At 38.5% G+C, this 25,294-nt stretch overlaps 1 protein-coding gene across 1 annotated transcript in view; it reads left to right on the top strand.

The window, feature by feature from the left end:
- Nucleotides 1-403: 403 nt before the first annotated feature.
- SAMTOR (S-adenosylmethionine sensor upstream of mTORC1) overlaps nt 404-25,294 on the top strand; it is a 31,826-nt gene continuing 6,935 nt past the window's right edge. Inside the window, 4 exon segments of the mRNA XM_074168518.1 lie at nt 404-458; nt 461-652; nt 13,015-13,156; nt 21,557-21,730. Of these exon segments, the coding sequence (XP_074024619.1) occupies nt 404-458; nt 461-652; nt 13,015-13,156; nt 21,557-21,730 (563 nt within the window).

The following is a 25,294-nucleotide window of genomic DNA, read 5'->3' as shown; positions in this document are numbered from 1 at the left end:
CCCTGGAAGTGCTCAAGGCCAGGCTGGGTGGGGCTTTGAGCAACCTGGTCTGGTGGGAGGTGTCCCTGCCCATGGCAGGGGGGTTGGAACTCGATGATCTTTAAGGTCCCTTCCAACCCTAACCATTCTATGACTCTGCAAGTCGTGCTGCCCCAGGACCCTTCCTTTGTTTCTCACCTAATTTCTCCCACGAGTTTATTGAGCCCCGCAGGGTGACCTGCTCTAGGTGTGAGGGGTAGGAAGTTTTGCTGGGCATAACCAAGCCCACACCTCCGGGGTGCGGCCAAACCCCTGCCCTCAGGGCCGACGGAGGCCACTGACGGGGCGCCGGGCACCCGGGGCGGCGAGGCCGGCTGCGCCGGGGCCCTGAGGACTCCATTTCCCGTGGTGCCTCGCGGCGCGCATGCCCGCCCCGCCGCAGCGCCCGGCGCTCACGCCTCCCTCCCCCTCAGCCGGGCTGCGCGGCGGAGCAGCGGTAACACCATGGAGGCCGCTCCGCAGCCACGGTCCCGGCCTGGCGGGGCCACCGCCGCCCCCCTCCTGCCGCCCCCGCCGCCCCCGCCCCCGGAGCAGGAGCGGAAGCTGGAGCAGGAGAAGCTGTCGGGGGTGGTGAAGAGCGTCCACCGGCGGCTGCGCAAGAAGTACCGGGAAGGTAACCGCGGGGGAGGGGGCCGCCCCCTCCGGGTCGCCCAGGCCGGGCCGCCTCGCTCCCCTCGCTGCGGGAACCGGACCGGACCGGGGAGGGGGCGCGGTCCGGCGGGGAGCCGCCGCGGCGGACCGTGCCGCGGCGGGAGGAGGGGAGCCGCCCCCCGAGGGGGCTCGGTGCGGATCGGGGTGTCCCCCCCGCGGGCGAGGTGTGGCGGGGCGGCCCGGTCGCCCCCAGCCGCTGGCGGAGGGCTGCGGGCCGGCTGGGCCGCGGACCGCTGGTGAAGGGGGTGTGTCGGCTGTGGGGGGTGGTTGGGAGAAGCGCCGGGCTCGCTTCCTGCTCCTCCCCGGGCCACCGGGGCACCGCTACCGTCGGCTGCCGGCGGAACCCCGGTGGGGTCTGCCGAGATTCTGTTCCTTTCCTGGGGCCCTTGGCAGTGGAGACCCTTTCGTGGCTCAGGAGGGCTCGTGGCGCATCTCCAGTAGCTTTTCCCGTGGGATGTAGGAGAAGAGGACTGGTGTGCAGGCATAATGCTGTGCTTGACTAAAGGTGTGCTGTGTATGGACATGGGTCCGGGTGGTCCTGCCTTACCGCCGTGTGACACTTCATAGCCGATAACTACAGCGAGGCCTTTCACCACAGGCTGCTTCCAAGCCATACGGTGATGTTTTCCAAACTGGGAATCTGCGGGAGTGGGGAGGACAGTAGGTCATGATTACCAAGAGATTGAATGGTGATTTGGAGAGGCGCAGGTCTTTGTGAACTGTTTGTGCCTCCTGTCTTTCAGCTGTGGAGGGATAGTTCAGGCAGCAGCACTAAGCAAAAGAGTTGGGAAAAGCTGTTGTAAAATAAATCGCTCAGAGTCCTTGAAAAAATCTACTTCGTCATCAGTATTAATGCCCTTATGCAAGGTTCTTATGGGTGGTATTGGAATGCTGAAAACCTCCCAGAAATGCTTTCAGATGAGTGTCAGGGTTGAGATTTGTTTGCTGAAATTTGTAGCCTCTTCAGGTTGATTATAATGGTCTGCCTAATCTGTGTAACACAGGTTATAAAAAAATTCATCCATTAATTCTTTCATTGAGTCCACAGCTCTTTCTGACCTGGTGCGTGTCTCAAGAAGGACCCATAGAATGGGAACTCTTCCTGTTGTAGGCACTAGTTCTTGCCTCTCCTCTATGTCTGCATATGACAATTCTGTTAAAGTAACAAGGTCATTCTGCTTTCTGGACTTAAGAAGTCTCTATGGGAGCCTATCCATGGGATTTGGGCACAGGTATCTACCGATGTAGACAATGATCAAGAGTCACTGCTTATTTTGGCCAGAGCCAAAACTGAAGGGAGGATCTTCCTTCTTCTCCTGACATAGGTGAAGGAACATTGTATGTTCTAGCAGTGAGATCCTGCCAAAAGAGCCCAGTTTTGAGCAGTTCATATTTCTCTGTCTTTTTGGAGTGCTTGAAGATTAAGGCACACAAACACTGGCACTGTTAACTTTGAAAAAATGTGACCAATCTATGTAACAACTGAATTTTTTTACATGAGAGCCTAAATTACATGGAAGCCTATGTAAGCCTACTTCTAACCAAAGTCAGTGTGCAAGGGTAAATTGTGTTTTAATCTCTAGTTCAGTGTAACTGAACAGTTAGAACAGCAAATAGCACTCAACTTACTTTGTATGTTCTGTAAATCATTTGTTAGTGAAAACTTTACAGTGATTTTTCTAGTCACTCTAAATTAGCAACATTTTTATGTGTTTTCATGGAGAGAGTTAAAAACTGAACAGTTCATCACATCTATGCAACAAGGAGAGCTCCACCCATTACCTACTCATGGTCGGTAATGAGTAGGTGGTCTTTACAAGTTACTAGTGATTAGTATTCACAGTACTTCATGTGTTAGGTTGTTTCAACTTGAGAATTTTATTTTTGGAGTCTTTCCTCCCTACATTTCTCTGTGCTTCTAAAAGCAGACTTGAGAATCTCCTTCCTAAATGCCTTTAATTTCATTCTGAAATTGTAATACTAGTATGTTCTTGACCTGTGAAGGATCTTTTGTTTGTTTGTTTGTTTTGTTTTCAAATACTTGGAGACACTGACTGGCAAGTATGTTACCCTGAAAAAAATCAAAGTTGACAGTTCGCAAAACAGAAGTAAAAAACCCAACAAATCATCTGGTATTCCTCAGTACAAATCGAATTGGTTATGAAAAAGCAAAGGTAAAAAATGCATCCTTGGTTTTGTGCTTACAGCTTATGGTTATGTGCTTAACAGCTTACTACACAGGCCAAGCCTCTTGTCTCCACAGTGCAGTGCACCTACCTCCATATGATGCAGAAACAGAGCTATCTCTATTATTCCAGAATCTTGTATTGTCCGTTAAAATTTTTTGGGGATTTTTTTTTTACTTTGCCTCTCCTCACATTTACTAGAATTCTACAAAGCTTTTCCATTTTGTCTAAATAAGCAAACAGTACTAGAATTGCTGTTGCATGGACTTCAGTGCTTTGTTTGTAGATACTAAAATAGAATTGCTATTAATTTTGTTGGTAGAGGCAAAAGCCTGTTGAGTGTCCTTCTGAAAGCTGTCTGGTTCTGTTGCGCAGGGTGAATAAGTCTAAGAAAGCCTTTGGTATTGTAATATGATCTTAAGTTACTCTCTTCTGTTAGAATTATTGCAGGGAAATAGATGCGTCCTTGAGACACCTAGATGCTTGTTGATAGAAGTTATACAGGCTTGATTTTAATAAGCTGATTTCTTTGAGAATTCATTTGCCTTGCTGATGTTAGCAAGCCTTGAGTTTCAATGAGCAATTGTAAAAGGCAAGCCAGTGTATTATCTGACTTGCTTATAACTAGCACCATTGTTATCATTTTGTTTCATTTCCCACAATGCTTCCTCTCTTTTTTGAAGATGAGCCAGTGGAAAAGTGACAATATGCTTCAAAACTGCAAGCTAACATGTTTCTGAAGAAGTTGCACGCTTGTCAAAGTGCAAAAGCAGTATTTCTTAACTAGGGACACATCACAAGAAATGTTTTGCAGTTACGAAGGAATTACTAGAGTAAAGTTTAGTCAGCATGATGTCATCTAAAGGGTTTGATTTATATTTTTTTTTCTTGGTGAAAAACTGTAACTCTTGAGATTCATCAGAGCTGAATCTTGGCTTTTTTAATTTCTGTATTTCTTGAACCACATTTACTTTTAAGTATGGTGAACGGATTTTGTTTTTACTTCTGTACTGTAGCTCGTGTCATATTATAGTCCCGGAGCATGCCAGTGTATTTATGACAGGTATTTGCCATCTTCAAAATGTTTAGGCTTAAACTTTACCATTGAATGGCTTTTTTTGTTTTCTTCAACAATTTTAACTTTTTAATATATGACTAGTACTAACCTTTTCCTATTTTTGGGATATTACTAATCTAGTGTGACTTCCTAGTGGGAATATTTATATTTTCCTCCCTTTTTCATCTCCTTTTCTCTTCATTCTTTTCAATTTCCTTTCATTCCCCTTATGCCCTCCATGTTGTTAATTAGGAAATATAGAAGGGTAGTATGTAACCATAAATGCCATGGCAGATTTGGTATTTTGTTATTGTGGGATACTCCATTCCTCAGGTTAGCCTATAAACTTTGTTTTTATGAAGAAAACATTCTTAAGTGAGAACAAAACACACTGAGTTGTAATGTGTTCACTTAGGAGTGTACCTTGTTAGCATAAGACTAATGTTTTTCTGAAGTTTTACTTCTGTTTCCTGTTCAAATGGATTAGTTTATTCTTAATTACCTTTCACACCAGGGTAAAATACAAAAGCTGAAACAGCAGCTCTCAAGTGCTCAGTTATTTGCTTACAAGAAACTTCAGGGTTCTGCATGCTTGACACAAGCACTTAGAAAGTATGGAAATCATGAAACCTGAGTCTGGCCTTCTACTGGCCTGTTGCAGCATGGGGAAGGGGAAAAAAACCAATTTAGTCTCTTGCTCTTGATTCTGTTGCCTGGTACAATAGGTGACCTCAGATTTTACAGGATTTTCCACTAGGCATCTTTTAGGCACCTGCAGCCAAAGACTGGAACATGTGTTGGTCGTGTATATGCCTGTATGTTGCATATATTGCACCTACGCTGGTGTCTGTCGGGCCTGACAGACAGCCTTGTTAAAGCAGATTTAGTGGTTCGTAGGGAAATAGACATGATCTATTGAACATCTGCTGTGTAATATTTGGTTTTTTGTTTTCAGTTGCTTGTAGCAGCCAAGTAGGGTCAATTTTTATTGTGATAAAAATCCCTCCCCTGGTACAGAGAGACCCTTTTTTTTTTTCCTCCGAGTTGTTTGCTACCTTTGTAGTTGTGCAGAGATGTATTTATCAAGTAAACATTTTCTATCCAGTGTAACCCTTGGTTATATAGATGGTTTTAAATACAAGTCTGGAAAGACGATTTGCAAGACCCTCTACTTCTCCCTGGAAGTCCCGTATTGAGTACCGGTGGAAAAAATTTGCTGAGGTATCTGTAAACCTATTTTATGAAATATTTTGCTGTGTGTTTTGTTTCTCCTTCCATACTGTTCAGGCTTAAAATCACACACAACTGATGTTTGGCCTGATATTAGGTACTGTATCACAAAAGTTGATAGATGGTAGTTTGAGTCATTAAAAGAAAGACTTGTTGAAACTTCAAAGAAATGGGTAATAACTTTCTGGATTTGAAAAAACTCTTAATAAAATTAAGAAGAATTTACAGAATACTGCCTGACAATAACAAGTATTCTGAGTAGGTAAGTGGTTTAGACATTCATGTGAGACGAGTCGTTCTGAAGTCAGTTGCTTTATGGTCTCTTCCTCTCTCATGTTTTTCATGAAAAACCTTGAGAGAGTTTAAGTTCTTCCTGATGTGAAACAGGAAACATTTGGCAATAGTGGCATTTTTCACAGGACAGGAAAACTTTGTCACTAGCTCTACGTGATAAGGTAACAGTTGTTACTGCTTTTTGTTGAAAACTTAGGTTTATTTCTACACAGTAAACCAGTAATATTTTAGATCTCTATTTGTCTTTCCCCACTTGCATTAATTTCTTGGAAGAGGTAAACGTTGGGTAACAGTAGCTGTTACATTTTCAAGCAACAGAAAATAAATACCATTTCATTAAAAATTAAAGTTGATGCTATTTTATAACCTAGGCATTAAGATATGCTTGTCCTTACAGTTTGCACACCACACTTTTGCAGTGAAACTTCCACTAGAAATCCCATAACATTTTACAGTTTGGGGGATTTAACTAATAACATTGTTGCTGCCTGTACCTGTGCCTCGACTGCTTCTGATTTTTTTTTTTTATTTTTTTTTTTTTTTGCCCCTCTGCTTGCACAGATCTACCAAAATCAGGAGTTTCTGTTAATCTCTGTGTTGGTGGTGTTGAGGTGCAGCACAGAGTCTGTCCCAGAAATTCGGGTTTGGGGAAGAGGAGAGAGGGGTGATACTTTCTAATAGAGTAGGTCCAACACCTGGGGGCAGTAATTGCTTAAACTCTCACAAATAGGCTCCCCGCTGTTTGCGTGACAGTCATCAGAGATTTATAGCAGATTGGAGACACAGATCACTCTTCAGGGTGATGTAAGCTGACCCCCAGTAGATGCTTTAAATAGCAGATGAATTGTACCCTGGGAGTCTAGTGTAAACAGATGGATAGGAAGTTTACCTGACAGGTCAGATGTAGAAATCCGCGTTTGGTCAAATGGATCCTTTCTATGTGAGTAGAAGGGAGGAACATTGATATTGAGATAAGTAGGAAAAACTAGATTCTTGCACTTTGTTGGGTTTTGTTTTCTTGGTTTTTTTTTAAAAAAAGATTTTTATTGTGAGAGATTTCAGATAAATCCCAAGAACCATAAAGCAAATGCTAGTCAGACAAGGGAAGGAAAATATTAGCTCTGATTGCTTGAACTTTGCCCGAGTTGAAGTTCATGTTATGTATTTAGACAAATAAAACTGGAAAACAGTGAAGCCAAAAATACCTAATGTCTTTCACAAGAAATACTGGATATGCTGTTTTAGTAAGACCAACGTTCAGTAAATCTCAAGTTTATCTTGTATACACTGAAAACTGTAGATAGCATAGTATTAGCTAATATTCCTCATATAATTTTATTAATCATTGTCACACTATCCAGACATTTAGTAGTACAGCTAAATTTCAGCTGACAAGTCACTGTTGAGGAAATTTTGTCACATATTCATAGAAATTTAATTTCAGCTTTAGCCTAGTGGACAATGTAGAGTTGCTTTTCCTATTTACTGCTTAGCATGTTGTAGAAGCTGACTTACTGTTTTGAGCAAGTAAGTGAGAGGCTGTCTTAAGAGGCTAAAAATGAGATGGATTTTTTTCATTCCACAGTGCATTGCCATCAACAACAAAAAAAGAAAGTTGAAAGGTCTTGCTAGGCGTTGCTATGGCCAGCAGCCTGTCATCTGAAGTTACCCAGCATTGTCATGGGCACTTGTTAATTGTGGGGATAGGTTTGCTTCTTACAATGAGCAATTCAAAGAGCTTTATTAATAACTATTGCACAAATATGAATGTGTCACTTTTGCTTCTGGCTTTCATTATTTGTCAATTTATTGAGCTTATTTTCTCCTCTGCCAGAGCCATCAAAGGTGTACATAGGAAGGCTATGAGCTCTTAAATAGAACTATTGAAAAGGGAGTGGAGAGTGGATTTAATCTGTTTTTTTTACATTAGCAATTTATACCGGTATGTAGGTAGCCAAGAATTCAAACTCTCAACCCTTGCTTATTTTTTCCCCTCTCTCTTTTTTTTTTTTTTTTCCTAATTACAGCTACTTTGATTTCATAAAATTGTGGTTTTCCAAAGGGAAATAATGGCTGTTCTAATTCCATTTTTCTTCAAATGTTAAAAACTGTTTCTTTTGAGGGGACCTGTTGATTAAGAGCTAAACCCATCTTGCATCTATGTGAAGCTTAAGTGGATGGTATTAGATAAATTTTGGGATGCAAAATCTTGTTTGGTGATCAATGAAGTATTTCATACTTGGTTTTGAGATTGTCAGAGGTGACTGCACTGTCTTTCTGAAGAGCACCGATGGAATTAAGGGAAACAGTAGTTACAAAACTTGTCTTGTGGATGCTGTAGTATTTTTAACTCTATATGACTTCACTATTTTGTTGCTTGTTAAACCAGAATGATTCAAATAAGTTGTTTGGGGTTTTATCCCATTCCAAAATGAAAAATACTTCATTTAGCAAAACTGAACTCTGTTTCTTTTATATATAGAGGGTTGTGTTTTATTTAATGTACCAATTGATATGATTTGTTCTGTCAGAAGTTGAAGAATAATTGACTAATTAATTTTTCTATTTATTTCATAAACATACCTTAAATGCCAGTTCCATTTAACACGCTACGAAGAAATGTCTTTTATAAAAAAAAAAAAAAAAGACAAAAAACAGGATGCAAGAAAGTTGGATTTTTTTCTTAAAAATAGACTTCCTGGAGAGAACAGTTACGGTGTGGGATTGTCTCACCAAGAATGGCAAACCTGGTCTTCTCACACTGTGCTGGGGACCTTTGATGACAGCTTGTAAATAAATGTGAAGTGAGCTTGTGTGATTCTTTCTTTATTAAAAATGTTTTCAGTTGTTGAAACTTATAGCTAACGCTAGGTCTCTACTGCTTTTACCCACAATTAAAACTATCTTGTAATTAGGATAATTTAAAAATAACTTCTACGTGCCTGACCTGTTCTGTCTGTGACAGGATTCAGCACCTGCTGATTACTTTGTGGTTGAGTTTGGGGGTATGATTTGGCTATTTTGCAGGCAATATTAATGTGGGTGGAAACTATTTAGAGGGATTAATCTATTCTAGGTAAAGGGTATTGGATTTTTGTTACTGCATTAGTAAAGACTGTTATGAAGAACCAACTAGTTGGCCAGAATTGCTAGAAAGAGGTGAGCTTTGGGCTTTTTTGTTTTTAAAGGAATAGTTAATCTTCAAGGTGAAGAGTAGGTAATTTATTTATTTTCTAGGCAGTTCTGGATAGGTAGAAGAGTAAACATTAAACCATTTTAAGATAATGTCACTGTAGTGATTTGAGAGGTATGTGAAATCCTTGTGAGCCAGTCTCGCCAATCACACTTTTCAGCTGGATGTTGTCATAACTGGTTCCTTGATGGAGATCTGAGGTATATGAAGATCTCTGAAGAGTCAGTGCCCTAACCAGGTTTTAAATCCCATAAAAAGTGATCCAGTAGCCTTAAACTTTATATTATGATATGGTCACGAGTATGTGAGATGAAAAGTTTAATGCACAAAATTAAATATTAACTTTAAGATGTGATCAGACATGCAAGATATTTTTTTTATTCTTTAGATTAGCCTACCACAAACTTCTGTTTAATTTACAGCATTATTGATTGCTTAACAGAAGATTTTATTTATCTTATTTCTTTAGTTTAAACTATTAGTTTTGCAGCAAAACCTTTCTGCATATTTCGCTGACTTTTTGGTTACACAAGCAATGATTCATAAATAGATGTTTAACTCCATTGGAGTTAATGCAGTATTTGTGCGTAGATTATAATGTATTGCTTGAAAAATTAATACACAGTGGATTATAATGTATTGCTTTAAAAATTTAATTCATATCTCTACTGTGTTCTGGGTATCAGTTTGAAATTGGATGCTGAAAGACCTGTTGTAGTCACTACCTCAAAATCTCAACAGGTAGGAAGCATTATTTGCGTTTTCAACTAAGTATTGGAGCATGATTCTAGCATTACAGTTCCTGTAAATCTAATGTGCCTATCTGTGCCTTCTCAAAGCCCACCCTGGAGAAGAATGGGAGGAAAAAACCCCAGACAACTCATTACCATGGTACTTGCTCAAGGGAAACTGAACCTCAGACGCTTCTTTGAAAGTCCCTGCACAATGGTGCCCCTGTCTTAAGAAAACCCTTCATCTGCAGTTGTTTTGGAGCTTACGTTAATGAAAGGGCAGATAAATAGACATCCTATCAAAGCCAGTATTGATGAGTAGGTCAACAGCAGTTGCTGAGACAAGAATGTATGAGAGGTGCTGCTGGAGTATCACTATATGGTTGTTTATCATTTGGTCTTTCAGTGGTTACATGGTCTAGGAGCTCCTGAGTTAGAAATCGCATCTTCGGATATGGAATTTGTCATGGATTTTCTTCCATTAGTTTGCCCAGCTACATGAACTTTAAGCTTAATTATACATTTTTGTGAAGAAATAACTTTTTTTTTTTTTTTTTTGGCTTTGAAGCTGTCTCTTTATGCTTTTCCTGAATGTCTCCTACTCTTAGAACACCCAGAAATTGTTCCGTATTTACCTTTACTCTGTCACTTGTGGCCTTGTGGATGTCTGTCCTCTCTGGCTTTCATCTGACTTTTTCTCACCTGTGTTTAGGTGTTCCTCATACAGAAGTTGTGCTGTATCTGTCCCGTGTTGCCATTTTCTCTGTCAGTATTGGTAGATGAAAACAAATCAGAGGTACACACAGAATTGATTTTACATAGGATGTGTGACAGAATTACTTTGTGATGAATTTTTCACTGTTGTTCTACATGTCTCTCTTACCCGTCTGTATCATTCTGCTTTATTTTCTTGTGAGTTCAGTGCCAAGAAGCTGTTACTGTTGTAGGCAGCTCTGTTGTAACCCAAAGTTCACGTCTCAGAGTGCTGGTAGTCAGTTCTGGGTCTATTGCTATGTATCTAAATTTAGGATCCCTTATCTGTGGACTCTTTTGCCCCTCCTCTGACTTTCAGGGAGAAGCACAAATCTGCCTGGTTCAGAAGGAAGTAAGAAGAGTTGCTATGAGAGCAAAATTCAGCGTTAGGAGGCATCACTACTTTGCCATAAGAAAGGACTGGCTAGTTAAGAACATCTGCTCTTTGCATATTTCTTCTTCCTCATCTGTCTTATTTCTTAAGTTTTAAGAAAAAGTGGTATTTGAAAATAGAGTAGTTGCTTAAGAATAGACCAAATGAAGTAATGGGACTAAAAGAAGAACAGTATTAAACTTGGGATTTTGTATTTGTGGTGTTTTCCCTCAGTACGCGTTCACGTGTTTACTTTTTTCCTTTCTAATTAGCTGTGTATTCTTCAAACAAAAATTTAGCAACTGCATGTCATTTTAACATTTCCGTTGTCTGGAGCATGCAGTTAGATTCAGAGTATTGTGGCAGAGAAACTATGAAACTTTATCTAAATTGCACCAGAATTGATTTGCTTTGAGAATACACTTCAAAACAGAAGACCACACTCAAAACAGAGCTTTCTGGCTTGCTGCTCTATGCGTTCTGCACTTTGTTGACACAAGAAATAAATATTTGTAAGAGTTCTGCTCGTTTTGCCCCCTTTGCTGGTAGGACACTGTCTATACTATTTCTTGCTCTCCTTCGTCAGCAGAGTATGTTCTGTCCTGCATGAATTTTTCTACGTAAGACTGTCCTGAAAGTTCCAGAAAAGTGACCCACAGTTTTTATCAGAAACCCCTGTGGGTGCCTGCCTGTGAGTTGGGTGTTTGTCTGCTCTAGTGGTCAGTTGGCAACTACGCTAGCACCTTTTCTTATCAAGTACATCCCTCTGAAATTAGGTCATTTGGGAAATAATGAGGGATACCATTCCAATATAATACTGGGGTTTTTTTGTCCAGTCTAATAACTTTCTCATATATGCTTGTTGAATAGCAAGCAGAGTACATGATTTCTTGCATAGCTTTCCTATTTTGTTAAAACTAAACCATGCCTACTGCCATCTCAAGTGTGATCTCGCACAAGGGAATATAAACACCTAATTTTAAACATGACTCATTTTGGTGATTGTACGAGTGTGCTAGATGATTATTTTTGAAGAGAAAATTGCTGTGACATCCCTAAACCAAACTTACATAGGGAGTAACCTGGATGGTTGGTTTAAATCTTCTAAGCATACAACTATCTGTACTTGTCCATCATACCCAGTCTTGCTGTAATTGGAAGACAGGTGAGGTGAGGGATTGTTACTGCTTTGCACACATGAGGGGAGGAAAAAAAACTAAGTTGCCACTGGAAGAAATCTGTTAGTTATTTCCTGCTAATTAAAACAAAGCACATCAAAGAATTTGCCCTAAGTGGGTTAGAAACAGAAATCTCTTACTGATATGAGGACAGGTCATGCTGTAGCCTAGTTTAAGGCTTTAGCAGACATGAGTTAGCTTATGCTTGATACACTTTTAAAATACTTCTTTGTAATATGAAGGTGCTACAAAACTGTTTCTGGAACCATGTTGTGAAAGTGTGTTAGCTGTCTGAGTCAAAGCTTGAAGTCAGAGCTCTGCCCTTGAAAACTTCTTAGCTGTATTGGCTTGTAGGTGCAAAATCAGTAGATAAATTTTATTCTCTCTCTATATATATATATTGATATTAGATGCGTGCACACATTTGTGATTAAGAAACACAAAAGGAATTAGTGAAGATCATACCAGTGAGTATGTATTTTTCTTTCTTAGGGCAGAAATGTCCTTTTAGTAAGATATACCAAGGGTTTGCATGCTGTAGAAACCACAACAGGAATTGTGGCTAGCCATGATCAGCATTTATCTTGTTTTCGTTTAGCACTACATTATGTAAAGCAAGCTACAAGAAGTGGATACTTAGCAGCAAAAGAGGGCAAATCATCATGTTTAATTACTTAGAAGTGCCAGAATTTAACTCGCAAGACTTCTTTCTAGCAGGGTGAGAAGCGCGGAAATAAATCTGTCCTTGGAGATCAGTAGGCAAGCTTATCTGTGATTTCCTGACGGTAGTTGGTTTGATTTTTCAGTACTTTTCTTTTGCCTGGAATCTAATTCACTGAGACTGGCTAGATTAGGCAGACTTCAGTGACGGCTTGAATTTCTTTTCCAATGTATCCAAAGAAATCTATATTCTGGGTTAAACTTTCTTTCCAACATGTAATATCAACCACAGTATTTGCCATGAACGTGAATGCTACTTGGAAACCTTTCATTCTTTCATTTCGAAAATGTTTGTCATGTTAATGCTCCTGGACAGAAATCTGCAAGCAAAACTTCCAAGGGACTTGAATTTCACAAGACAAACTGAACAAAATCAGTATACTGAGAATATTGCTAGTTTCTCAAGTACCGATAGTTCCCTTCCTTCTCCAAGACCTGAAATTTTGTGTTTGACTAGGGAAAGGGGACCTTGTTTTGTTACAGGCAGGTAAAGTAACCTCTGAGTGTGTTACGTAACTTCTTTTAATTGGAAGATGGGGATTTTGCCATGGAGATAATGAGACACTTTGTACCTAATGTGCAATTTTTTTTTGTTGTTGTTTTGTTTAGTGGGAGACTTTGATAAGATCTGGCGTGAGCACTGTGAGGATGAGGAAACTCTGTGTGAATATGCTGTGGCAATGAAAAACCTTGCAGATAATCACTGGGCAAAAACTTGTGAAGGGGAAGGCCGAATTGAATGGTGTTGCAGGTAAATCTTAATGTATTTGAAAGACTATTGCACACTTCTACTCACAATTATTTATAATACAAGGCTTAAGTGTGTTTTGCCTTTTTTGCTATTTTTAGGATTTGTTCTATAACGTGTTAATGATTTATTGCTTCCTAAAACAAGTACCTTTGTACTGTTCCAGCTTACTAAGAAAAAGCTTATGAAGTGTTTTGTTATAAGGTGGCCCTTTTTTTTTTAAAGTATCTTCAACAAACAACTTTTTTTTTTTCCCCTCAAATTTTGCTGTTTGCAAATAAACCTATGAAGTAATTTTCTGTATGTTTGAACCTAAACTGAACAAATAACAGTGTAGCTCAAGTTCAATTTTCAGGGCTTTGGTTTGATTTGTGTGTATAATAGTGTGTGATGTCTAAATGCAAATCTCTGCTGCTTAATTTTCAAGTCTTAATCTTGACTTTAACCTCTGTGACACCCCTCCCTCTCCACCCCAAAATAGTTAAGTGTTTCTCTGTAGATTGTTTTCTGGACATGTTTCATGTATCCTTATCCCAGTTACGAGAGAGGTAAATCAATTGGAAAGAACTACACCCAAAAAAGGACACAGCGTTCCCTGGTCTTTTCAGGAATAAATAAAATGAAGAAATATTATTGAGGTTGTAGTAAACTTCTTATGCTCCTGACCTTGTTTGATGGCTGTTCTGTGGTGGGTTTTTTTTGTGTTGGTGCGGGCATCGATTTATGCTCATGTGTGATCCCCAACTGCCTGTTTCTTTTTTACAGGCTTCCTCAGTTGCTAATTGTTTTTTTCTATTTGTGCTATTCATTACTTCTATGGAACTGCTGATATGTGTACTTCTCTTTACTAAATTGCATTTATTTGAATCATATTGAATTCTAATACTGTGATTTCTTGCAGTATCTTTACCCCTTCCCCCAGTCCCAGCTTGGCATAGCTTGCAGATCAGTTAAGAGGAGCACTGACTGTTCCCAATGTTCAGGTTATCTGTGAAAATACTAATTGTACTGGACCCAGGACAGACTCCAATAGAACGTTGCTCGATATTTTCTTACAATTTGATTGTCAAAGAATATGTGAAATTTTTTCCACAGAGCTGTTATGCACTTCCTTTAAAGTAACATCAGCTAAATGATATTTCCTTAGCTTGTGGCAAGCTCATCTGTTACCCTGTAAGACAGGATAACGTTCCATGTGGACAGTCGATGGCCTTTGCATTGAAGTTATTTGGCTCTGTGTCTCACTTGTTTTCTGTTTGTAATTCCTACAGGACTTAGAAAGCAAACATTTAAATAAGTGTCCAGTTTGGGCTTTGCAGAATAAACTCATATTAAGAAAAAAATTCACCTGGTAAGAGACATTAAAATGCTCTGTTTCAGTATAAAGTTTCAATTAAAGCACGTATCTTTTCAGTTTGCAAAGCCAAGGAGTCAGGAGTTTTACATCAGTGGAAAAAGAGGGGTGCTTTTCTCTTGTGTGTCTTGGATTAAACCCCAGCCTGGATAGCTAGATACCAGAACATTTCAGGTTGACTGTGTGTTCTGCGATTTTATGTTCCTTCTCAAAGAGCCGTGAGGTGTGCCAGGCAGATGGCAGGTCCCATTGCTGCTGCTTGTCTCTGGGTGCATAATTGCATGCAAGAGAACTTGACTTGCATGAGACTTCACTGAAAGCTTTTGCTCAATGCTTTAACTGTGTCACCATGACAGCAGGAAAGTAGCTGATGTATTAGATGAAGTTTAATTTAAGAGTGGAATGCTGAAAATACTTGGGAACCACTGATGTATCCCTGCTGAAGAAAGGGTAGTCTAGGCTTTTATGTTTTTCTTTGAATAAGTATCTTTTTTAAGATCTGAAACTGAGAAGTTGTTTTTTTCTATTAGTTAAAAAAAGGTTTTGGTTTCTTTTAAAATCTTTTCTTCATTTTTTCCTATATTCTCTTATAAACAGCACCTGATAAAGAAAATCAGAGAATGCAGAATAACCACTAGAGAAGCCATGTGTATGTCTCAGGATTGAGAATAAAACTTTTCTTGCAGCATTCACCTTTTGAAAGCCTTTCTAGCTATTTAGTTGAAGCCACTGGAAAAATGCTTATTCTGACATTAATTCTTAAACCAGATGACATTAAACTTATTTTTATTTTACTACTTCATTATTTGTTGATTTAAACAATCACATATCCGGACTTTAGAAACTGTAAAAGATGGAAAGCAGTACATGAAGGCTGTACTGGTGATCATATGCTGCATTGTATAGGGTCAGTTTTATTTATTGTTTCAGTGCAACATTAGACAACTGTTAGCTGGGGCTGGAGCAGGGAAGGGAAAAAGGATTAAAACTTTGTCCCTTCCAGATGTAGTTTAGTGATCCCCTGAGTGGTGGTGTAAAAAGCCTGCAACATTCAACTGTCCTTCCCTTACGTTCTTTTTATATCTTTAGAAAACAGAATACAGTAGCAAATGGTACTTGGAAACTAATATTTCTGTTTCTCTTTCATTTCATTTATATTGCAACACGTACTTAAACCAAAATGGGGTAAGATGATGTTTACCCTGAATAATTGTCTGGTCTCTTGATTTTTTTGCTGGCATAGGTAGGCTGGTGAACCTTTGTATGGACAATGAATGCCAGCCTGCTCTGCTTCTAGTTAAAACAAAATAAGCTAGCCCAGCAGGTTTGCTTCTTCCTGTTGCTTTTGCATCAGTATGAAGACTTGTGTTGACTTGGCAATTTTTTAAAATAAAAGCCAAAATCTGTTCTTCTAACTAAAAATGTCTATCATGATAAAGCACTATTTAGACCTGCACCTTTTTATAAAGTCTTTTGACTTTTATGAGCAAACTGAAGAAATACGGACTTGATGAAGTTGCTGTCAGGTGAGGGCAGAACTGTTTGGAGAAACTTTCAGAGAATAGATGTTTGAAGTTTATCTTAAAAATGTGACTTACTGAGAAGGACTCTGTCAGTGTCTGTCCCTGCATCCATTACTAATCAATATTTTCATTAGCAATCTGCTAGAATAAAGTCTATTTATTAAATTTGCAAATGAGATCAAAGAGAAAAGAATTGTCACTCTGAGAGCAGGATTAAAATTAACAGTGTTGTTAACTATACCAAATATTATCAACTATACAAATAGAGGCCATGGGGTAATTGGTTGTGTCAGTCTTTTAGAAAAGCATTTGGATTCTGTAGCAGGCCACAAACTGAATATGAAACAGTCATGGGATGCTTTTGCAATAAAGGCAAATAACATACTGGAGTGCGTTAATTAGATTATCCACAAGATGCACAAAGTACTCCTCTGACTTTATTTAGTGTTGCTCTCAGCCAAAACATCACCTGGGCCACTGCACTCAAAAAATAACAAATAGCAGCTCAGCTCCAAGAAAAATAAAGAAATGATCAAAAATCTTCAAATATTTTTTTTCCACAAAAGCTTTATGATTGTTCCTAGAAACTGGCTGATACTGTCTTGTCAAAAGAAGAGAAGGCAGAGTGATCTCTCACAGGATCTTTGAGAATAACAGGTCTCTGCTAGAAATGGAAAGCTGGTCCTGTTTGGGTCTGGAAGATTGAATGAATGAATGTTTGAAGTCCTTTCAACGCTGTTTTGCAGCTTTCCTTGATGAATGCAGTTAGTCAAGCAATTCACTTTCAGGAGAATGGAATTAGGGAGGAGGGAAACCATTTAAAATAGAAAAAAGACTTAATGTTCATTGTTCATGTTTGTATGACAGTCTTCATTTTTGCTCTTAAATAATACTTTGTTCTGACAAAACCTATCTGTTTGTTGAACACTAGAGCTAATTAGAGCAGTGATCATATGATAACTGTTGGCTATTTTCAAGCTCTTGGAATCCTCCAGTAATGAAGGATATTGCTTCCAGAAGCTGGCTTGGAGGGGTGGATGCAACACCGGGGAAGCATCTGGTTACAGACCTAATTGTGTTTCTCAAAAGAAAAATATCTCAAAACCCTAGAACTGAGAGCAAGTATTAAAAAATAAAATGGAAAAATGTATTGTATACAGGTTTCTCAAGTTGAAGTTTAACAAAATGTAATTGTGATAATAAAAAGTTATGATACTTTAGAGAGCTAGGTTTCTCACACTTATACTGAATACAGGATTTCCTTAACCTAAAGCTGGGTGTGCATGACAATAGCAAAGTATTTTCCAGTCCAGAGGAAGCTTTTCTGCTCTTCTAGGTATGATTAATGTCTACAAGGGAAATTGAGAATTCTCCGTTCCTTGATTTTCTTTGGAGGTTGGGAGGTGGGTGGGTTAAACCTGTAGAAGAGTTTACACTTCTGGGTTTTTTTCAGGCCAGCGGCTCTGTCAGTTGACATTAATAAATTTATTCCTCAATGTGTGGGAGGAGGGGAGAAATATTTTACAGACAGAAACCATGATGAGAAGTCCAGAGTTCCCTTCAGCTCTGAAGGGAAGTATGTTATTTCTCTGTACCCTCACTGAACTTCATCTCCAGTATTAGGTTTTGGTTAGTAAATACTGTAAGGGACATAGTCAAGCTCACCTCTTCTTCATTATAAAGCAGAAGAGAAGAGATGGACTGTGTCAATTCTTAGCCTGTAAAACTGGCTGCTCGAAACTGTTGAGCATTGATAACAGCTATCAGAAACTGCTTTTGGCCATGATAAAAGCTGACCACACCAGCTTTAATTTAGTTGTTCATTAATACTTGATGAGAAGAACTACTTACTGATTCTTTCATGGGTTTTAAACTTCATAAGGTGTTTCTTTAGCAATTCCTCTCGCCTTTTTCTTTAAATTATATATTCTATTGAAAACCTTGGGTTTGGTGACTGTATTCGAAAATGAAGCTTCTCTTTCATTGCTGGAGCATATTAACAAATGAATATATATCATATTGGTTTTTACTAAAACTTCCTATACGTGTCCAGCCTAAATGGCGGAACAGGGGGTCAACTTTGAGATTTGAAGTATGGAAAACAAGTTTCACTGAGGAAATACCTAGGGGTTTTGTGTTGCTTTTTTAAAGCAAAGACACGAACTGGACACTTCACATGTCTCTCTGCCAGCAAACTTAAACAGTTTAGACCTGAAAGGTTTATTTTGCTGTTTGTGTAAACCATAGCAAGTGTTAGCTCATGTAGCATTCACATTGCACAATTCTTCACAAACAAGTACATTAATTGTAGAGCTATTATTGTATCATCAAAGTCTGAAAGCTTAAATGCCAGTTCAAAATGGAGCCATGTCAGTTCTCAGAATTATAAAATAGATTCCTTAATTTTATTTCTCTTTGTAGATAATTAAGGGATGTTCTGTTCATTACTTGAGACAATTGTTAAATGTAGTTGTATATAGCTGCATACTCAGAACCACTGCGTGATCAATGATAGCTTTTAAAGGCAGTGAAGTTAAACGTGGCTATATCAAGTTGCCACGGGGTAACCTCTGGTTAGCTGCTGTGCAGTGACTGCCCAGGTGCTCCCTGTACCCCACAGTAGGTGTAAGGTCCCCTTCCATGAGGAGGGGTACACAGACAGCTCTTCTGAGGCCACAGGAGCCAAAAGGGCAACATGTAGTAATCCTGCCAGAATTATTGTAACTTCAGAAAGGTGTAAAATAACCCATCAGTGGTTATGAAGTGCAGTGTTTCCTGGGGTTTTGTATTTGGATGGGTGGATTTGGTTTGGGGTTGGTTTTTTTGCTTTCTGGTGGTACTGCACAGGTATGCAGACTGGGATCTGAATGTGAAGAATTTAACCCAGTCTTGGGCCATCCTGTGGCTCTGGCCCCTTCGTCCACCAGCGAAAACCCAGGAGAAGAAGATGCTTGTCCTCATGGTTGTCTTCGATAGTGTCTTATGTGCAGACAAGGAAGGTCAGTTAAGAAGAACAGAGAATTACGAGAACTGGCTTGACATGATAGACAGGGGTAGAAGGATGGAAAAAATACTGATTAGTACCAGGAATGAGGAAGAAATGACATCTCAGTCACAAGAGGAGCTTATACTACACTTTACAAGTAGATGGTTCTTCTGTGCAACAGCTCATTAAGTATTAAACTGGGCAACACAGCTGCTATCATTCTGTGATTCTAGTGAGTTAAAAGGTTGATAACATCAATAGTTGAGAAAAACCACTATGTTTTCCCAAAGTTGTGAACTTTTTGATGTGTTCTGACTTACATGTCAGCATCAATGGCAGTGCAACACTATTTAAACTACCGCTGATTCTGGCTGTCTTAGGAGAGATAATGAGGAAAAAGACAATAAAAGTAAAGAGACTCCAAGATGCTCACAAAGTAGTAAGGTAGCTGATAAACGGTGAGGAAAACCATTTTTTTTCTGAATTTCTTTGACTTAATGACATACAGAACTGAATAGCTGTAAATTTATCATATGCTTATAAACAAATAATATGCTTCAGTGTAAAATACAGTTTTATTAGCACACCAGCAATAATTCATGTGTTTTTCTAGGGTTCTCTTTTGTTTACTGATGTTTTTAATCTCTTTCCTGCTAAGCTAAATGACTGGCTCCTTCTGCTTTAACTTTGTTAATTTTAGAGTTGTCTTTCCATGCATGCAAGCTCTAGTGGATGGAGTTGGTGTGGTTTCACAGTCTATATATCTGGGAGTACTGCAGCCTGGACTGTTCTTCATGCATCTGCGTGTGATCTTGCTCCATATTGTTAAGAGGTGGATTTTATTTCTTTATTCCACCAAGCTTTTCTTTGGTCTGAAAATAGTTTTGGTTACTGAGGAATTGTAATTATAAACTTGTTGATTATATAAATACAATGTTTAGTGTGTTTATTTCTTATATAGCCATGTTTTCTGCTCTAAGGATACTGTCTTCATTTTAGACTTTTTATATTTTGTGCAAGAACGCCTGGGGCCTACAAGCAAGTTTTACTTGCTCAAATGCTTTAACTGTTAGACACAGGTCAGTTTTAATCTTGAGGTCCGATAAGCATGTCAGCACAGAAATGTGTCCAGGATAATTTTTTTTTTTTCACCCCTCGTAGCAAGAATTAGTAACCTGGACGTAATGTGCTCCTGTAATTACAGATTTACTGACTCAAGGTGGTCATTTCCTACCATCTCAGAGTAAAGAAACTTCTACCTGTACCTGTTTGATTGTGTATATTTCCCTTTAAGAAACTCCAATGACTTTTTTTTTCCTTCATATTTTATATGATGGAGATTTGTTGCCTACAATATCATCACCAGCCCTTAGATGAAGCCTGCGTATTCAAAGTCCTTGTCTCTATTTGTGATTTAAATGCAGCATGATACCAACATATACTTTTCTGAATCTGTGATGTGAAATACTATGTTATCCTGATACTGCTTTGTATAAGGTGTTATTAAACTACACGTGAATTTATGTTTTCTGAAATTTTTCCTTCAAACCTCTGCAGCTTCATTAGAGGAAAATTGAGTGAATTTCAAGAAAGCATCATAAAAATGGGTTGTTATGAAAATATCATTCAAACAAGTACTATTTCTGTTAAACTTTCTGTGCAAATAGTTGGCTGGCACATCTAATTAAAAATACTGCTTTGTTCAGGGTGAGTCAGGCTTTTTAATTTCACAGCAACAAATTGTTTCCAATTCTAGTTCTATTTTGTGGACAAAATTCAGTTATTTTCGAACATAATGCTTGCTTCTCTTACCCTAATGCTGACTACTGGATGAAGCATGCAGGTGCAATTTAACTTTTTTTATAACATTCACTCCTTTAAACTGGTATACATTTCTGTTCTAGTATGACCAGATCATTTTTTTTTCTGGTTCCTATCAGCAAAATAAGTCTGGGGAAAAAATTGAAAACTAAAGTAAGTCTTCCACAGCTACTGCAGATATCTGTTACTTAAAAGCAAAAAACATCCCGGGCAAACTCAACTAAAATTAAAAACTGGTGTATGTAGTTAGCCCATAAGCCTAGATTATGTTTCTTTTCCCCAACATTACGTGTGTTGCAAGACATAGATGTTTCAAAAGCCCTTTAATTTATGGGTGGCTAGTTAATAACTCTTGGCCTCTTAGTGGAGAACTGTGGTGCTCAGGTAACAGCTGAAGTCTACGCTCTGGTGATGTTCTGACACGACTCCTGCTGTCTTTGCTCTCAAAGTCTATCCAGATAAAACTATTTTGAATCTCTTTACTCAACTGTGACTTAAAGCCTAATTTCTGGAAGTAAAACACCAATCGACTTCAAGTGTGTCTTTGGCTGTATTGCATCTTTCCTAAAGCTGATTTACCGAAGTTGCAGTAAAACCCAGATTAGTTTAAAAGCTGACATCACTTGTATCTCTTAAACCTCTGTCTTGTGTCTTATCTGTAGTAATGACCAAAAATAGCACTCTGTTTTTCTGGGGAATTTTTCTTTTTGTTTTTTCAGTGTATGCCGAGAATATTTTCAGAACGGTGGGAAAAGAAAAGCACTTGAGAAAGATGAAAAAAGAGCACTTCTTGATTCTAAGACCACTCCAGCTTTAAATGTTCCCCAGGCTCCCAAGATTGAAGATCCTTTGCCAAACCTTGGCTTGACAAATCATGAAGCTATAACAGAAGAGTAAGTTTTACTTGTTTTCCAGACTTTTTTCCCCACACTCTGTGTGACAAGACTTACCTGGGCATTTTTTCCCCATAAGATGTTAGATCAGCCTGATGTATTTTTAATAGTTAAGAAAGGGTATTTTCATGTGAATATATACGCGTTTCAAGAAATATTTATGTTGTATATTTTGGTGGATGCCATGAAAAAATTGCTTGAGAATGCTCTAACTCTTAAATGAAGATGACTAAGTTGTCAATTTAACTTTTGTATGTCATTGGTGTGCAATGCAATTTATATTAAACCTTGAGGTGAAATAAGGGAGACGTTAATTAAGTTAGAATCTAATGGCTGTTCAGCATTGTTGAAAAGTCAATTGCTTATGTAAGTGCTAAGTGCCAAATGTAAATATCACAGTACTTAAAACTTTCTCTTCATAAATAATTGCAGAGAAACTCTTGATTCCAATTATGCACTTCAAAAGCAATTTTGAATTATAACCCTTAATTTTACATGTGCTAGCTTTCTGATGACTGGCTCTGCAAAAGTTGTAGTATCCTTGAGGTGTTTTCCTAACAACAGTTTTAATTTTGGTTTTGACCTTCACTCAAGTAAGAATTTTATTTTTGGCATTCAGGAGTAGCTTCATTATTTCAGTTACAGTCCCACCCTCCTTTTTTTCCTAAATGACATGGGTCATGTTTGTGGCTATTCTATGTGTTGGAAAGAATTTATTATTTTGCAAGTATAATGGAATGATGAATGCATAAGCACATTACACTTATGACTTGCTTCATATTCTTTATAGACCAGTTCTTACAACTATCTGCAATAGTGTTTGTTCTGTGAAGAGATTTTTCTCATTATTGTAGCATGTCTTCTGTGATCAGAACTTACTTTAAGTTGTAGCGTTAGTTAGGAAAGGAATGAGCATGTTACTAATGTTCTTAGCAGATGTGTCTGTCCTTATCAGCTGGTATCTTTTGTGGTTTCTCATGTTTGTAAAGTATCTTGCAAAAGGCATAAAGATCCCAAATGCTGATGTAGTTCAATAGTTACATGCAAAATGAAAACATTCTCCCTGTTATTGTTCTATTATGACAAGACAAAACAGATGCTTCCGAAATGAAGGTAGTAGCTTCTTATAAGCTGGCTTCTCCCACAGACTCCTCTTTTTAGTGCCTATTTCGCTAAGTCAGCCTCAAATGGGATACCTGTTTTTAAACAGAACTGCCAGGCACTTTTGTACAAAGGGCTGATAAGATACTAATACCTTATAACATCTCAATAATTCTGGCATTTGTTAACACATAATTTTAGCATTACTATAAATAGCAGTTTGTTGGTATTTGTTTGTTTACATCAATAGGTTTGATGATCATACACTACTTAAAGTTGATTTGCCTTCCAGTGGGAGGCCTTGTCATGATAAAGCATTAGCTCTGTCTTTGCATGTGCTCTGTCTTCATACTTCGTACAGTTTATAATGGCCATTGCAGAGCTAACTTCACATGAGTTTCTTCTTGCTACCAGTAGTCTGTAGCCTTACCTTTTGTTCTGACTAGTGTGTATACAAAGCAGGTAATAGAGAAGTTTTTATTAAATAATTTTTAAAGTATTTGTTAATACAGTGAGTGATGATGATTTTTATCTTCCTTCTCAAAACTGTAAAAATACATAGCAGTACAGACTTTAAAGCAACAAGACATAGCTGTTTTAAGTTACTGCCCAGAGAGATCAAAATTCGGTTTCTATCTCTGTGCCTCATAGAGGAAATTACAGAGTATCAGAATGAAAATGGATTGTGTATTACACAAAGCATACTTTCCTCCTGAAATGCTTTTCTACCATGTCTGCACTGATCAATTAGTGAACTCTGAATCTTGGTGAGGTCTTGGTACCAGGGATATGGGGGAACCTCCCCATACACACACACTTCTTCAAATACTGTCACTCCATGCTGGTCATGTAATGCTACAAATAAGAACTGTGGGCTTGTCTATAGGTGTAGGTAAGCCTGTGACTTTTTATTTTACTCTGGTAAGTGTAAAGACAATAACTTTGTTCTTCCCATATGCAATCCTCTCTCAAGTAGTATTAAAAAGAGGTTGCTTATGCCGGAGCTCTTTCTGAGCTTACCTTTACTGACAAGCCATTGTAGAGAAACTGTACTTTGCTTAGTAAGGAGCAAAGTTAGCTCAAGAATAAAAAGGTAGTACAGGTAGTAAAAAAGACACTGGGAAATGTAGAGGCAAGTAGGAAGCACTCAGCCAGCTCCTAAAGGTGATGTCAGGAAACATCATAGGAACCAGAAGGACAAAGTTTACTGCAACTCAGAAAATCCCTCAGCTACTTTGATGAACCCATTTCTAGTTGCTCATCTCTTTGCCATGTTAAAATTAATGAGTCTTACAGAAATAACTAACGTGAACAGTCTTTTTTTTACTTTTGTCTGTATGAAAAGTAATGTATTGTCCACAGTACATTCCATCCCACAACATTCTTAGTCTCTAACATTAAAACTGCACATGTTGTGAAGCTGGACATCAAAGTGGCTCAGTCTTGCAAGATAAAAACGGCTGTTATCTGCTATTTAACAGCTCCTCCCTTCAATAAATCAGTCCCCCCTTTGTTCTCTTTTGAGTTGTTTCTCTCCTTTTTCTGTCAAATTGAGCAGTCTTGCTTTTTATCCTTAATGTGTTGGTTCTCATGTGTTGGTTTGTCTCTTAAAGTTCAACCTATCATTCCTTCTTTGATATAGCTCAGCAAGCTAGACCTTCCTAGTGGGTATCTTTACGCTTGGATGTTATGAAAGATTTGAGGCAAACCAGTGTTGCCACTCAGAACCAGATGTGTAGTTTTGTTCTGCTCTTCTGACAACAGCATAAGACTTCTGAATTTTTTTCTGCTCCCATTCTTGATAAATTATAGAGTAATTGAAGACTGTAAACCAGGAGATCAGCACTTGAAGTGATTAATTTCAGTGATAAAGTGACCTTCCTTATGGTCATATAATTGTGCTCTGTTTCTATCCTCTTCCAAAAGAAAATGTCACTTCTCTGTACAACACCTAGTTGAATAGGTGCATTTGTAAGGTGGCAAATAATCAAGAGCTGCAGTCCATTTAATAAAGTTCTTGAAATAAACAAGTGTGGGATATATTCAAAATGCACTCTTTTCCCAGGTTATGTACACTTCTTTACCAGTTACTGATCTTGTAACTATTCACATTTTGTTTTTCTACATGTACACTAATGTGTTGGAGAACTGTGGATTCAAGGTGTGTTTGGAGATTGCTTGCGGTGGCAAAGTACTTCCTTTGCTTTTAATGTTGCCTTGACTGAAAATCACTAGGAAACAGGGGGTTGAAGGTGATTGTCAATGAATTCCGCAAGACTGTAGTTCTAACAAAGTCATAGGCTCACTGAATCAGTGATTGTCGCAGCTATATTCTCACTGGGGAATCTGACTTAAGAGTTACAGTGCTGAAAAAGTAGGCATCTGAACCAGTGGTCTCCGGTAGGCATCAGAGCACAGTGGTCTGTGCTCTCTGTATATGTACAGTGACTGAATCTAAGTGCT

This window comes from Numenius arquata, chromosome 2 (assembly GCF_964106895.1).
Source record: "Numenius arquata chromosome 2, bNumArq3.hap1.1, whole genome shotgun sequence".
NCBI lineage: Eukaryota > Metazoa > Chordata > Aves > Charadriiformes > Scolopacidae > Numenius > Numenius arquata.
Note: the sequence above shows the minus strand (reverse complement) of the source record. Positions and strands in the feature narration are given on the sequence as shown.